This window comes from Mya arenaria, chromosome 4 (assembly GCF_026914265.1).
Source record: "Mya arenaria isolate MELC-2E11 chromosome 4, ASM2691426v1".
Lineage (NCBI taxonomy): Eukaryota > Metazoa > Mollusca > Bivalvia > Myida > Myidae > Mya > Mya arenaria.
This window is the reverse complement of record NC_069125.1, coordinates 69,002,479-69,017,929: the sequence shown is the minus strand read 5'-3', so window position 1 is coordinate 69,017,929 and position 15,451 is coordinate 69,002,479. Positions and strand designations below refer to the sequence as shown.

The following is a 15,451-nucleotide window of genomic DNA, read 5'->3' as shown; positions in this document are numbered from 1 at the left end:
TCAGTTCAACAACACATGTACGGGTTTGATGTCAATAAAGATCTCCGTGCACTTCCATATGAACAAGATGTCTGTGTTAGGATATCAAACAACTCCCATACAACATAAATTGAATTTATTTTTGCACTTTACCGTAACAGAAACAACAATTAAAATTATAGTAATGGAATAAATATGACAACATAAAAATATGGTAACGGTGAATTCATCTGTAGAAAAGCTCATTTCAAAATGTTTTGTAAAGAAGTTCTATATAATAAAAAGCAAGGCAAACACTACATCCATATTTTCATAACAACAAGAACAGCATTGGAATAGTAAGAAACACAGCTTTCCGAAATAAAAAAATATACATTCACAACACTACAAAGCAAATACTACATGTTTGTTTGTTTGGTTTGAACAAACTGTTATTGCAATATGTGAGTGATAGTCCGACATATATCCCCAACACACATTCCTGACATACATGTAACTGTTCACCAAGAGGCATAACTCTGAATATTTAAGGTAAGAGTGAAGTACCTTGGTAAACGGAAAGTTGTAGTTAGTTTCAAATGCACTATTATAAAGTTTCATTTCATTATCATGGTTTTCATAGTCTATGGTCAAATTGAAGCTCTGTACTTCAACAGAAGGTAAATGCAATAAGCACATTTCTTTCGAAGTGCTTCCTCATGGAATATGTAGTGTACTTACATACAAGAAAGCCACATAATGGCTAGCTACAGTTTATGCAACAAGTTAACCTGTCATTATAAACTAAATAATGTTCTAGACTACACATGTACACAGTGTATTGTTTATACAGAATGGAATGCATTTATCAGTGCCATTTTATCTAATACATTCTAACAACAGCTGAAGGGATATTTTTAGTCATACATGTATACACTAGGCGGCAAATCAAGAAATAGCAATCACAAAATGTCCGAGGATATGTAGGCATACTTCACTACAAACGTGGGATTATTATTGACCACAATTTCAAGAATGTTTTTGTGCTATTTCTACAAGGGATCACAATAGCAAACACTTCTTCCTTTTTAATAATTATTCAGAAATTCTGCGGTTAATTATGTATAGTAATACTCACAGATGCTAGAACAAGCCAAGGAGCATTTACATGTATCATGATAAAAAATCTTAAGATATAGCACTTATTCTGACTAGACAACTTTAACATGTATTTTTTCTCTCCACTTCAAGAGAAAATAAAATGTAATTGATGTACATGCATTTTTTTAATATCGGGATAAAGCTAGAATAAACAGACACAAGGATAGCCAGACTTTGAGAACAAATGATATAGATACATTGTGATATCTTGATATCTCCACCGCAGTTCTACTTTTCAATAAGTGATAGTTCCAGTATTCGTTTCAGTTCCTCCTCTTCCTGTAGCCGTAGACGCTGCGCTTCCCGAGTTTCCCGTTCTGACACCTGCAGAGCAACCCGCATCTGGTTATCCAGGCCTGAGGGTGGGGAAACATCATTGCGCTCTTCATCTGGGGAGTATTCAGGGATCGGCTCAGGCGGCATGCCAGACTGCAAAGCTATACTCTCAGCTATTGCCCTGAAAGTACACCATAAATTATAGCACATGTACATATAATGGATGTGTATATACTTATTTTTGAAGCAAACATAGTTGAATAAGCGCACATCAAAATTATTGGAATTGAGTTCAAATTTTAACTGTTTAAAGATCAAAATGAGGCTGTCATAGTAGTGTCCAACTAGTGTTCATTGTTCAAATTATTTAATGCTGAAATGAAAGGTAAATTATAAAGTGTTAGCCCTACTGTTGAAGCAGCCTCTCCTCTTCCTGTACTCTTGAGATGCGGGGATTGGATCGTCCCAATGCCTCGTAAAATGTCACCTTAAATATCATATAAAAAAATTCTAATGCCAGAATACCATGCAAATGATGCATTGAACAGGTTAAATAAATTATCTGAAATTTGTCAGAGCATTTAGATTAATCTATGGTAAAAATGCCTTTTAATGGCGGAACATAAACTATAATCTCTTTTCATTGCAAACTCTAGATTAACTTTTTGGCTGAAAAGTTACCTGATCGGATTCTGAGCCTGACTCCAAGAGACTCTGCTGTATGGCAAACTGGAGAAGCGCATCATCTTCATCCTGGAAACGCTGGTGGTGGACGTCACCTATACCATATTTGTACATCATTTTCATCAACTGTACATTACCATCTGAACATATCTCACCTTTTTGCCACACATGTTAAAACCCAGAATTTTAAAGCCAAATATACAGTACCTTGTGTTTACTTCTTCTGCAAATATTATCAACAAAATCATTGATGATATAAGTATGACACAATTTGATTTATTTAACATTTTTAACTCTTTTTAATGCTTCAAAATGGTAATAATATCATATTAATTTGATAAATTTTGACCTGAAACACATCAAAAGAGCTTTAGTTGGTTTAATTCTTATGTCCATACCTTGTCTTGAGTATCCAGGTGGTGTTTCGAAGCAGTTATCCTCGATACTACAGCACATGTATCCTGCATCCTCTATCGTCGACACACCCTGCACTGGCGAATCACTCGCAAATATGTTTCCAAATGTTATCTTTGCAGTTAATACATGGAATAATGGAATTTCTGAAACAGACATACATCTGTTTATATTTGCTCCATGTACTAAAATCCTATTCACAAAAGTTATTTCAATAACAATCTGATTTAAATTATATGCTTTATATACACTCAGTACAGAATCTGAGGAAAACCCAATGAAGGACTCCTTCTGACAATCGTTCCATCTTACAAACAGACATGTCCAATTAAAATTATTCGATATACAGCTGGGGTTCCAAATTTAAACAAGAGATGTTTGTCAAACATTATGCCCCCCCCCCCCCCAAATTGAATGAAATATGCATGGACTGAAATGTATGACAGCAGATTTGTCATTGACATTGTATGCCTTTGAGGCTGTTTTAAGATTATGACCATTCAAAGTGTGAGGATAGTAGGTAAAGTTTTTCATAATGTTCCCTCTTAGCAGAAGGGAATAAGTAAATATGGTGTCATTTTAATGACCAGTATGAGTTGTGACATTGACCTTTGACTCTATGACCTAAAAATCTATATTGTCATCAAATAGTCACCCCAACCAAAATGTCAAGTTTGAGGGCTATGGGTGCAGGCATTGTCAAGTAATCACACCGACAAGCTTTTTGCGTTCAAGGTCACTGTGACCTTGATCTTCGACCTGATGACCCCTAATATCAATAGGGGTCACCTACTAGTCCGAACCAACCTTCATGTCAAGTTTGATGACAAAAGGTCTAGGAATTTTCATCATATCATTCGGACAATTTTGGTCTACCGACAGACTGACGAACAGCTCGACATGTGCAAAGCAATATACCCCCATTTCTTCGAAGGGGGACATAATGAGATTTTTTTATGCTTGCAAATTTTACAACCTGGGCTTATGCTCATTCAACTGAATTTCCAAAATAACACCATTAAAACAACATATAGTGTTATTATTCCACTCTATATGGCTCATCATCAGATCTTTCTGCAAGGAACTAAACTCATGTTCTTCATTTGGATTGTTCAAGTTATTTCAGTAGCTGCAACAATTTAAAAACAAATAAATATCTTATAAACCATCAATTTGAATTGAGCAGAAAAGTTCAAAAAAGACTTTGTCTTTAATTCCCCTAATTAAGCTATAAGATATATTCAGTAAGTACATGTACACATGGTTAAATCTAGCACGCCAAACCATGATCAAAATGAAATGTAACTTTCAATATATTAGTAAACTTATATTAACTGAACGCATATTCCTCATTTCAGCTAATGAAGGCTCAAAAAAGAAAAAGAAAAAGATAAACGTAATATTGGTTATGTTAATTAAAATCCTGTTAATTAAAATGGAAGTTTTTACTCCATACAATAATTAAGGAACACTTTCATGCTAAATATATGAGAAACAATTGTACAGAAGAACCAATATTTCGCCTTTCAAAAACTGCAAATCGAAGTAAACTGTCCTGAAGAGAAATGAACTCATCATAAAAAAACAACAACTTTGCTTACCTATTTTGATTGGAAATCCTGCCGGCAGCTGAAGGGTAATGAAATCTCTCAATTTCTTAAAATGTGCATTACTAGCAGCCATTAAGTCTATAATAGGCACAACTTGCTCTTGTAAAGACAAAGGATAGGATTCACACAACCACAATGTAGCTTTAAACTTCTGGGTTTTAGAGGTCAGATCACGGGGTCGACCTATATCACGTTCACCAAGGTCAACTGAACTGTCAAAGTATTCCTCTGGTGTAATGGAACATGGATTATTGGATGATGATGTAACGTCCTGAAAAAGATATATGTACATGTAAAAACACAGCTGTACATCCCACACATACTATGACAACCACCTCCAGAAGTTCAAGCATGTCATAGTTTACATAATACAGAATTCATTAAAAAGCATTACAAAATAGAAGAAACTTGTTATCTGTACTCTTTAAACTAAACTTAACATTGTGAAGTATTAAAAAAAACCATAATAAATTCCTTAAAAGTGACTATACCCCGTTAAAGGCCAACTGTGTCTTGCTGTGCTCCTCTGCGACCCCGAGGAAGGACTCTATGGGCGACTTGTTGTTCTTCTTGCACTTCTCCTTGTCTGCCTCGGGTAGGTGCTCCATACGTGTCTTCGTCACCAGCTCAACGTTAGACGCACTGAACACCTAAAGGTTAAGCCAAGTTAAGATTTGTGTATTTATCAGTATTGTATGTTCAACATAAATTTATCAACATAACTGTAAGCTTTATGTCACAGACTGAATAAACTGCTACATTATGTGCATCTGGTTGGGATCAAACCCACAACCTTTCACACTTTAAGCGGTCAGCCTACCATACTACTATAACAGCTAGATCAATAGCAAGACAGTATCAGTGCCACAACACACATCATGAAATACCTGGTAAAAACTTCCCTCTCTATTTTCAAATTTGACCATCAATTTTCAATAACATAGAGGTTCATCATGCAACAAGAGATATTTAAGTTGTTAACCAAATTGTACCAGATTGTTAGTATTGCTATATGCATCTGGTGTGGTTCAAACCCACAGAACCTTGCACTTCAGGCAGCACTTATACTGTCTCTTTAGATCTAGCTTTTTAGTGAAAGGGAACATGTGTTCGATCCACACCAGATTTGTACAGTTAACATATCAGGGCTATTCCATTTAAACATATACCCCACGGGGGGAAGGCACTTTTGAACTAGACCTCCCCCCTACAGAAGGAAATTAACCGTTTGTGGGTCCTACCTCTATTTGTTGTTATAGACTCGGAATAACCCCCTTCAGAAGCGATTTAAAATTTACAAGTATAAAAGGTTAAAAAATTTAATTCACTGATCATACATTAGGCTTTTATGGATGCTGTAAATGATGATACAGATATTGAACCATTTCTGTTTTAATTCACAAGATTTGAAGAGTTACTATCATTTTAATTTTACACTCTATAGTCACCATGTTTTAAACTATCTTAATGCTGCAGATACATTGAAATCATTGATTTACCGTTATAGGAAGAATCACATGGCACATCTCGAGTCCATTTGTCAAACAGAACTTGATTTTAACTTTTTTGAACATACCCTTTAACCTTTTCTCAGAAATTGGCAAAAGCACTTTCTTCAAGGGACTTTGACCCTGATTTCAAAGTGGCAAAGAGATCTCATCAAACCTAATGACGCATTAGAAATTGATGTGAAATACAATTTAATGATTCAACTGTAACACTTCTTATATCATTAATTTTGATAAGAATAATATTATAATTTGTGCCATGAACTCTTTGTATGATGTGCAAAATTAAATGGCATATTTATCATGTTTGAAACAAGTTGATGTGTCTATCTTAAAAAAATAATTGGAAAACAAACACAACATGGTTGTACGGATTTGTAATTTATTGAAAGGATCTTGTAAAATTATTGTTTATAAGTTATAAAACAAAATGTTGCGCATTATGAATATTATTATTGAATAATTGTACCTGTAATAATATTAATATAAATAAGCACTTAGTAATAAGTACTTATAATTCTATACAGATTATATGACTTTCAATGATCATGGCTAAGATAAAACAAACAGTCTGAGAAACACAACCAATGAATGGGAATCCAACCAATTATCGCTGTCCAATTTACAGTATCTGTGCAACAAAAGAGGTCTATTTATTAATTGCTGTCCACACTTGTGGTCAAACCAACACTTTCAATCACTTAATAGTTGTTGAATCAACACTTGTGGTCCAATCTATAAATATAGCCATCTAGAAACAATAGTTGTCCAACCAACAGTTGCAGTTCAAACATCACTAGCTGTCCATTACACTTGCTGTCCATCCAGCAGTCCAGCCAACAACGGTTGTCAAACCAACACTTACAGTCCAACTATCTATAGGTGTTTAACCAACACTCATGGTCCAACCAAAATAGCAGTCAAATAAACGATAGCTGTCCAACCAACAGTAGCCTGTCGACCACCACTGGTTATCCATCACTATCCGCTTGCAGTCCTGGGTGTACTATAGCAGCCATACCAATTCTAATGGTGATTGATGGAAGTAATGTTCTCAAAACATAATAACAGCATATTTGAATCATATCTGTAAATAAAAAGGAAGGGAAAATAATTGCAGAAGTGTTTCGTCTATTTGATTTAAAATCAACAACAACAATAATCAAATAAGATTAGGAACAGCATATATTTTTTTGAACAGTTTACCCCACCCACCACAACCTCCTGTCTAGGTAGTTTGTCAAGCGATATGCATATCATATCTCTATGATGTATTATAAACTCATTGAAATGCCATATATAATGAGAAAATATAATTCATAACAAACCTGGGGTGGTAATTTATCCGATTTTAGCGTTGTTATTAGACTTCATTTCAACCCGAAAAGAAACCGGAAGTTCCTATGCCGCAAAGGATTATGGTATATTGAGAAGTTGCTATCAAGGAACAAAACAGAAGTATTCCGCAAAGTATAAACAATTCAAGGGAGGTAACACGAATTAACTGTTAGATCGGTCTGAAGGGATTTTCACCCTTACGTCATATGCGATTTAATTTTTAAATTTCGACACCCCTCATCAGAAGCAATTTTCCCAATTTGGCAACCACCTACAGATGCAAATTAGTGAAAAAGACACCCTACCATATATGATGAAAAAATTGCCTTGGTTATATGTTTATATGTTTAAATGGAATAGCCCTCAGCACACACAGGCATTACAATGAATAGTTTAATGTTTTTGTTTGTTTGAACTTCCCATACTGCTAGATGCACTTGAGACAATTATTTTTACATTAAGCTTACCTTAGCATCTCTTCCACTAACAGTTTCTGATCTGTCACTTCGCCAGCCCCAAATGCCAGACTTGTTTCTGAGTTCAATAGGTACATAGAATATTACTTCTGTTATAAACATTTGAAATACAACCAAAAATAAATTATATTTTTCAGAGACAAATACAAAAGGAAACACTATCAATTGAGGTCAAAAAGGCTTTCTACATTATCAAAATTCAAGAAGTTTTATGAAAATTTGAAACATCCATAACTTCCATGTTTTATTAAAATATGGATTTAAAATAAACATTCAGTCTTAATCTGTTAATAAGATTATCAGATGAATATAGGATTGCAGTTTTCCTCAACTTTTTACTAAATGTACAAATAGAGTTCTCAGAAAAAAATAAACCACTCAGTATTTATTTTCTGCTATTAAAAAAATAACTAGGGATGCAAACGAATGGCAAAATTGATATTCGCGTATTCGGTAATTCATTGGATCGAATATTTGAATATTTGATAACCAAAATGAATATTTAAGAAATGTAGTAAACTAATGTTATTGTTCGCTACAGTATTAGCCGGGGACTTTGATATAACCGGAATACACGAGACCCTTATTTTCGCCAAAATTAGACTAAATAAATCCAACAAAAAGCAATAGATTTTGAACAAACAAAAATCCCAAATAATTAAATTCCACACCATTCATATTTGTTAACAAGGCCATGATCATGAATTCCCCGTTGAATGTCATGATGCACCAACGGATGGTAATTCTGTAGGACGCGCAGCCTCAATCTGGGATTGATCTCTACTAAATATAACTATGGAAAAAAAAAACTACTCAGGAATTATTTAAATAATTAAACGAAAATTACCCTGAATATTTTACTCATCTATTGTACAACAATGTCCTAAAATGCTCCATACAGTTACATTTCAAAGCGCTGATGTTATAATGAAACATGGAAAATAGTTAAGAGCACATGACTAGCACATGTCAATCATATCATTGCGGCGTTTTGAGCAATATTGCAAAGCTTAATTGGCAGCCATTACACCACTTTGACGGTTGATTTTGTTTATCCTTTATTGGCATGGTCATTAAAATTTACCGAAAATAATTGAAACTTGTTTGATGTCACTTGTCTAATACAAAAATTTCGGGTACCGTTTATAGTCCCGACAAAATGTCCCTGATTAACATATGACGCGTGTATAATGACATCACGTTCACGCCTCTGGCATTAGGGATAAATCGTTGTAAAAACAAGACAGGCTAATATATACAAAACAGTGTCAGGCAAAGGTGTAAAAAAATATCAAACAAAAAACATTCAAATACTGATTTTGACATTCCAATATCAAACGTTCGATCGAATATTCAAATATTTGTTTGCATCCCTATAAATAACCTTTGTCTATCTTAGTGAATGTCAATACCTCTCAAAGGCAATTTTTTCTGTATCAAGGTACGTTGTGACAACAGGGGAGGTAAGCCTAGCAGCTACAGCCTCGGGAGATGGCTGCATGGAGTCGATTTCTGGCGGGTCAACCTGCAGCTGCATCGTCTCCAGAAACACCTCTTGATTATCGTGGTCTATCTCCATCATCGTCGCCGAGTTGCCTGTAGTAAAGCAGGGGGCAGAAAACAAACATGAATGATCTCCTTATGTAACATGTGACATAGTCCGAATAATAATTTATTGAACTATCATAGTCAAATGGATCATTATTTGCTGGTATGTGACAAACATTACATATTTTTCAGCTAATCCTACTAACATCACTAGTGCAATAACAATACTTCAACCTCTTTCATACTGCAAAAAGACATGCTAAAATGTAGTTATGTATGATTGTACCTCTCGTTATTTTAAATAAGAAGCATGGCCCGATTTTAACTGCTAAAATTACCTGTTCCTTTGAAGACGTAGCTACGTCTGCCTCTCTGCCAGCTGGTGTTGTCAAAGCCCAGAAGGGTTGTGTCAATTCGCACATTTGAACCTGCAACACACAATCCTAGGCAGTTAGTCATTACAGTCTGTTAGATCAGATACTTAAATAATTTCTAGTTTACCTGAACAGGTATCATTTTTTAGCATAATTTCAGTAATATGGGAGCATTTAAAAATATGGTTACTTTGAATTTTATTTGCAAAATGGAGAAATCATTATTAACCATACTACCAGTTTATGTATTTCAGTCCAGGATTTTGAAAAGAGCTTAAACATCAAAATGAACCACAATGACAGCAGACTGCAGTAATACTGAACAGTTTAGACACGATGACTGCATTATCCAAAAATGCAATGCTGAAAAACGTTGTCTAATGATGAACTAGAGTGAGACCATACCTGACTTGTACACCTTGTATGTGTCACTGGGGCACATTCTGGATACCAGTGGAACTGAAAAAAATAAAAATGGCGTTTCAAACTGCAAATGAGCTTTCAATATCTTAATTATTTTGAACCTCCTAAGCTTGCTGGACACTTGATTTTGTCATCATAACACATCAACAAAGTAATGGCTAATGCAGCATGTAATTTTTCTCATCAAATTGTACAATTAAAGAAGAGTGCCAGAGTAAACACTAGCACTCATCTGTTCTTGTTTTTATCAGTTAAACAAGGGTCATAACTCAATAATTATTTAAGCCGGAGTTATGTGCATATTGTCTCTTGTAACATATGCACTAGATTTTATTTGAATACCTTGAACAATTGTTTAGTTATGGCCAATTTTTTGCACAATGCTCCCAACTACTCTGTTGATAAAGACACCATGGCTATCACAAAAACAGTCATTCATTTGGCTCACATCTCCTGTCCTACAGTCATTGACTTTCATGAGGACCAATTATTCCTTAATTTGTATATCGTGGGGATGCACTGTGTCTTTCAGTAATAATTATATATATATATATGTATATGTAATCAAGCAGGCTTAAAAAAAAATAAACCCCTCTTGTTTCATCCATTAAACAAACAAGCTGAAATAGTAATCCAAATTAGATAGAAGTATATGTTTTCTCTTTTTTATTCTACCTGCTGATCAAATAATTCATTAAAAAAAAAACTGTCTTTCTACCTACCCCAACTTGCAAATTCCCACTTCATTTCCACATAGAAATCCGGGGACTGAAATAGTTAATATATTGTGTATCAATTGTGAGTTCACGGAAGAAAGCAATTAATAAGCAAATTTCATAAAAAAAACTTTGTCATATTATATTAACTGGTTTTCGTTTACAAATACATACGGGCTGAAACCATTTCTGTATGAAAGAATAGTGGTATTCTTGAGAAAACTTATATGATCACATTCTTTTACCTATTATATCTATTTCTAAAGCATTCTTTTGCATTTCTAGGTAAAATAAAAAATCCCAATTAAAGTTAAATTTTAGTAAAAAATGATGCATTTTTTCTCAATCAGAAAGGCCATTCCGAGAAATAGTTAGAAAAACAACACTGATATTGCTATTTTAAATAAAAAAAAAAAGGCATAAAGCCTAGAAACAGCCTTTTTCTGTTTAGTGTACCTCTTTGAGTTTCTGCAGGAGTTCAGGGACACCGACAGAGCGTTTTGTGAACCTCTGGTGGTCTCTATGCTTCAGGATGAGCTGGACTAACTCTGGGTCCCCCGCAGCTGTGGCCTCATGGAGTACTGCATCATTCACAACAGGTGATAGTGTACATGATATACTTCATTGGAAGAATGTGTTGTTTAATTGTAAGTTTAACCTCAGATTTTTGCAGACATAAGTATCTTGCTGAATAATATCAAATATGTTTTTTTTTAACTAAATGTAATGCATATTCTTGCCATCTGCCTACTTAATTGACACCACATCAAGATCAAAAAAGGCTACGCATGAACCCTGGCAAGGGCCCTCAGACAAGTATGCAGAAGCAGATGATAATCACACAGAATTTATACTTGACAATCAGATAAAAGCATGGAACGTGGTAAAACATTACAATTAAAGCAAGTATATCATTAGTTCAATATTATTAGCTTGATGCAATGTATGATTCATGTTGAAATAAGTTTATGTCTAAACTTTAACTGAATTTTGTTACAGTAGAAAGGCAGTAGCTTTTTTAAAATAATTTCTTTTACGAAAGTCAACAAAAAATTGATGATTGTTCAGAACAAATGTCAAAACACAATGGGTTTCACTGTTTTTCTTCCTTTCTCCATTAACAATCGCTTGTTTAATACAAGTTGAATGAATTATAATTATTGATATAATTACCTTAATGCTTCTTTCAATGTATAAATATCCATATTAAATGAAACGCAAAACTTTTATAACAAGTAACAAAGTTACAAATGATCATAGTCATAATCAATGTTTTATACTTTGATTTGCTTCATTTACAAAGATGATTGTTTTTATCTATCTATATGATTATATACTATTTGTGATCAGAAGTTATGTGATATTAAACAAACTTAAACGAATGCATATGCTTCAGATTTAACACTTTACGCACATTAAAGCCATTAAACATCAATTTAAAAAATAAATGTGAAAAACTGTGATCTATTGTCAACAGATCTAAATCTGATCTATTGTCAGCATTTTTATAACTGGTTTTCAGACATTTAAACAAAAATTGGCTTTAAAAACAAATTGTCAAAATCGTCACTCTGTAAAAAAGCAGCTTTATGGGGAAATGTCATCAGTACTTTGACTTTCCTTACATGTCTAAACTTTCTCTCAGTTATGAAGGAGCCATTTTGTATTACATACATATAGAAAACAGCTTAATTACACTACTGTTGTTAAGTGCAGATAGCCGGATAGCAACTGATAAGCCCAGCCTTATCTGGAGGGTGATTGGTCAATCGGTTATTGAGCAGCTAGCTTGACTGACAGGTCACGTAATAATCATTTTTAAGACCATCATTTATTTTAAATTTTATTGTCCTACATTTATTATTCGCAAAGCAAAAATTTATTTAATAAATCATGAACATCAGTCAACAGACCATGTGTAAGGCATGCAAGAGAACAGGTCGAAGATAAATATCCTTTTTAATTATCTAAAGATTGTTACAAAGTTTCAAAATTAAATACATGCACACAGTCACATCACTTGATTGATCAATGGCATCTTTACCTGACCAGTAACCCTTGTTTTCAATATTGGCATCAGCTCCGTGTCTCAGCAGCACACGTGCACTCTCAATGTTGCCGAGACTCACAGCAAGGTGCAGGGGCGTACGTCCTCGAGGATCAAGCTTTTCTATGTCATGCTGGAAAATGTTATAGATATGGGTCAGTAAAATCAAAAGAAAGAACATCACAACCTGACAGAGAATTGAACACAGAACTTCTTGTCCAACAAGTTGGCACTTATTTTTATCTTCCATGACTCTATAATTGTAATACTTAAATTTATGGCAAACAAGATGTGCAGGCTGTCTGAATAACTGAATAGGAAACAACCTCTTTGAAAAGATAAATATTTGGGGTGTTGTTTTTTCAGCACAATCTGAGCCAACAACACAAAAAAATCTAACAAAAATCAACAACAAGCAATCAACAACAAGCAAATATGAATATAGTATGGGCCCATAATTCAATTATTAATATCTTGCTGAACTTGTTTCAACTTCATATACTGAAAGCATCTAATAAGAGTTCCACATTTTGAGTTGAATTTAAAATAGTAGAGTGGAAATTGAAGAAAACTGAAGATTGGCAACAGTTACTAAATCAAAGAAATTACCAAGATGAATCGCGACTATCGTCATATACAAATACAGAGAAAACTTATTTTTTTCATTATTGTAGATGGTGATTGACAAAAAACATAAACACATTCGAAAAAAACAAATGGATATAATCTGAATTTTATTCTTAATGGATAACATTAACAGGCATTTCACTAATCTCTGGCTTGAGGGCTTGTGCTAATTTCCACCACCGTATACTACAGGGCCTTTCCCAGGTCATTTATGCAATCTCTTACTGGGGTGTCTGTTTTTCAAAATCTGTTGACGTTAGGGATTGGAAGAATCCCGTATAACACGTCTATTATTTTAGACTAGATTGTAACCATGTGTTTAATAGCTGAGGACACAAAAATATTAAATGACTGGTGAATGCTAAAAAAAAATCAGTGATCAACTATCATAACATGAGGTAGAAATATCGTTTTTTTCACTTATCTTTCAAATTCAACACGGTTTCCATTATGAGATTTTATTCATCATGTTTGGTTAGTCCAAAATAATAGACGTGTAATACTGGATTCTTCCAATCCCTAACGTCTAAACGGGAATGTGCAAAAAACGGGGGTGTTTTAAAAATATTGAAATTGTTTTAAGTGAAGTATTTTATGGTTGAAATTGATCATAAAGAGTTATATTCATATTTTACCATGTAAGTGAAATGTTATTTTGCACTAAACAAGCATTTAATGCATTAAAACAAGTTGTTTACCTTTCCAATAAAACGAAAGTTGACTGACACAGAAAACAATTATGCGAAGGGGAACAACTCGATACAATCGTAATAACTCGGCCTCCTCCGACAAAGCTTCGAGATAGACCTCGTTGCACAATCGTAACAACTCGGCCATGGCCGAAATGTTCGGAGCGATTTAAAACTGTGCCCTGAAGCCTTGCAGGTGCCCTTCATGTATATATCGTTATGTTTTGACAGAATGAAATGAAGAAAAGCGGTCAAACTCATAATTATAAGTTGGATATTTATTTTTTGTGTACGGAACTAATGTAAAATAACATTATCTGGTAATATTTCTTGTTTTTATGATATTTTATAGACGCTATATGCTTTAACCCTGAATCCTGATCGGAACAACTACCCACTTTTGATACTAAACAATTTGTAAGTGAAGGATTTGCCATATCAAAAATCTAAAAAAATCTGTCAACATACAATTATTTGGACTACATGTTTGGTAACTTAAAAAAACAACAACATGAATTGTGGTATAAGGCCATAAGTCATGAACCGGGAATTATGAGACAGGAACTTTACAAAGAGAGACTGCGAAATAGTATCGCCTGAAAAAGTATGATATTTATAAATATAAGTGATCTAGTGAAAGTTTTTGTTGTTTATTTACCTCTCCACTTTGCAACTCATTATCCAAGTTGCTGAAACTGTTATTCCATACACTTAAATGCAAAGGATAGTCTTCTTTTATGTAAGAAAGAGACATGATTTTGCTAAACAGATCGAAAGCTTCTTGGTTTACAGATTTGTAAATAAGATTTGACTCATTTTTTTCTTCCTGAACGTTTTATGGCAGGGAAATTGATGTCGTAAAATATCAACAATAAACATTATAACAAATATTGCAATACTGTTCATAGTGTTGTTCCACAAGGTGAATAATTTTAAATATGTATGTTTGTAAAAGAATTTTACCGTGAAAATTAAAAGTATCTTCAACGCATAACGACATTAAAATGCGAAAACGCGGTTCTTTTTTTGGAATGTTGGAAACCGGGGAATGGCAATCTCCTACGCAGTGATCTACCCTGACAAGCAGAATAGTACTGCACTGAAAGGAAAAAATCACACTCCGCAGACGTTGTGGGAATGGATGCCGGGAATAGTAATGGACTGAATTAGACCATATATATGTTCTTAACGAGGGAGAGGTGCTAATATCTGACACGCGTCCGTATAATAGCAGTCATAATAGTTTATCAATGTGCACCTGTCATAAACAGAATAAGAATATTGAATAAAATAATAAGATATTTTGAAGGGTTTTTTTACCAATAAATTATTACTTACAGGGCGACGTTATCAATGACTGCTTCACACAAAAAAAACGTTTGTTTTCTGGATTTAACTCCATGTTTCACAATCCTACTCTCAAAGATATGCGAACCCACCCCCACCCAATCCCCAATTTTACTTTTTATTTCAACATACGAAAAGGAAAGTCATAAAGTGCGCCCCAAACTCACCAACTTTAGGTAGAAATTGTGTTAAAATTTTCTGGCGGGAGTACCCCCAAACCTCTCTCTTAATTTCGGTGCTCAGGGACGGGAACAG

The 15,451-nt window shown here is 34.1% G+C and overlaps 1 protein-coding gene across 1 annotated transcript; it reads right to left on the bottom strand.

Annotated features, from left to right (window-relative positions):
• Positions 1–100: 100 nt before the first annotated feature.
• On the bottom strand, positions 101–14,674 carry LOC128230624 (ankyrin repeat domain-containing protein 13D-like). The gene is made up of 14 exons (XM_052943065.1): positions 14,508–14,674; positions 12,531–12,666; positions 10,943–11,067; positions 10,493–10,538; positions 9,753–9,806; positions 9,312–9,401; positions 8,838–9,021; positions 7,417–7,483; positions 4,595–4,753; positions 4,095–4,374; positions 2,478–2,639; positions 2,077–2,174; positions 1,806–1,882; positions 101–1,576 (listed from the first exon to the last, which is right to left on the bottom strand). The coding sequence occupies exons 1-14, from the start codon at positions 14,601–14,603 to the stop codon at positions 1,348–1,350; spliced, it is 1,803 nt and encodes a 600-aa protein (XP_052799025.1). The 5' UTR covers positions 14,604–14,674; the 3' UTR covers positions 101–1,347.
• Positions 14,675–15,451: the final 777 nt, after the last annotated feature.

Bases quoted from the DNA above. Each gene is read 5' to 3' on its own strand.
- LOC128230624 (XM_052943065.1), bottom strand. From the start codon at position 14,603: ATGTCTCTTTCTTACATAAAAGAAGACTATCCTTTGCATTTAAGTGTA. The intron at 9,022-9,311 runs GTAATTTTAGCA...GCTTTACTACAG, and splicing joins CTACGTCTTCAAAGGAACAG to GCAACTCGGCGACGATGATG. The intron at 1,883-2,076 runs GTAACTTTTCAG...ATGATATTTAAG, and splicing joins CAGGCTCAGAATCCGATCAG to GTGACATTTTACGAGGCATT.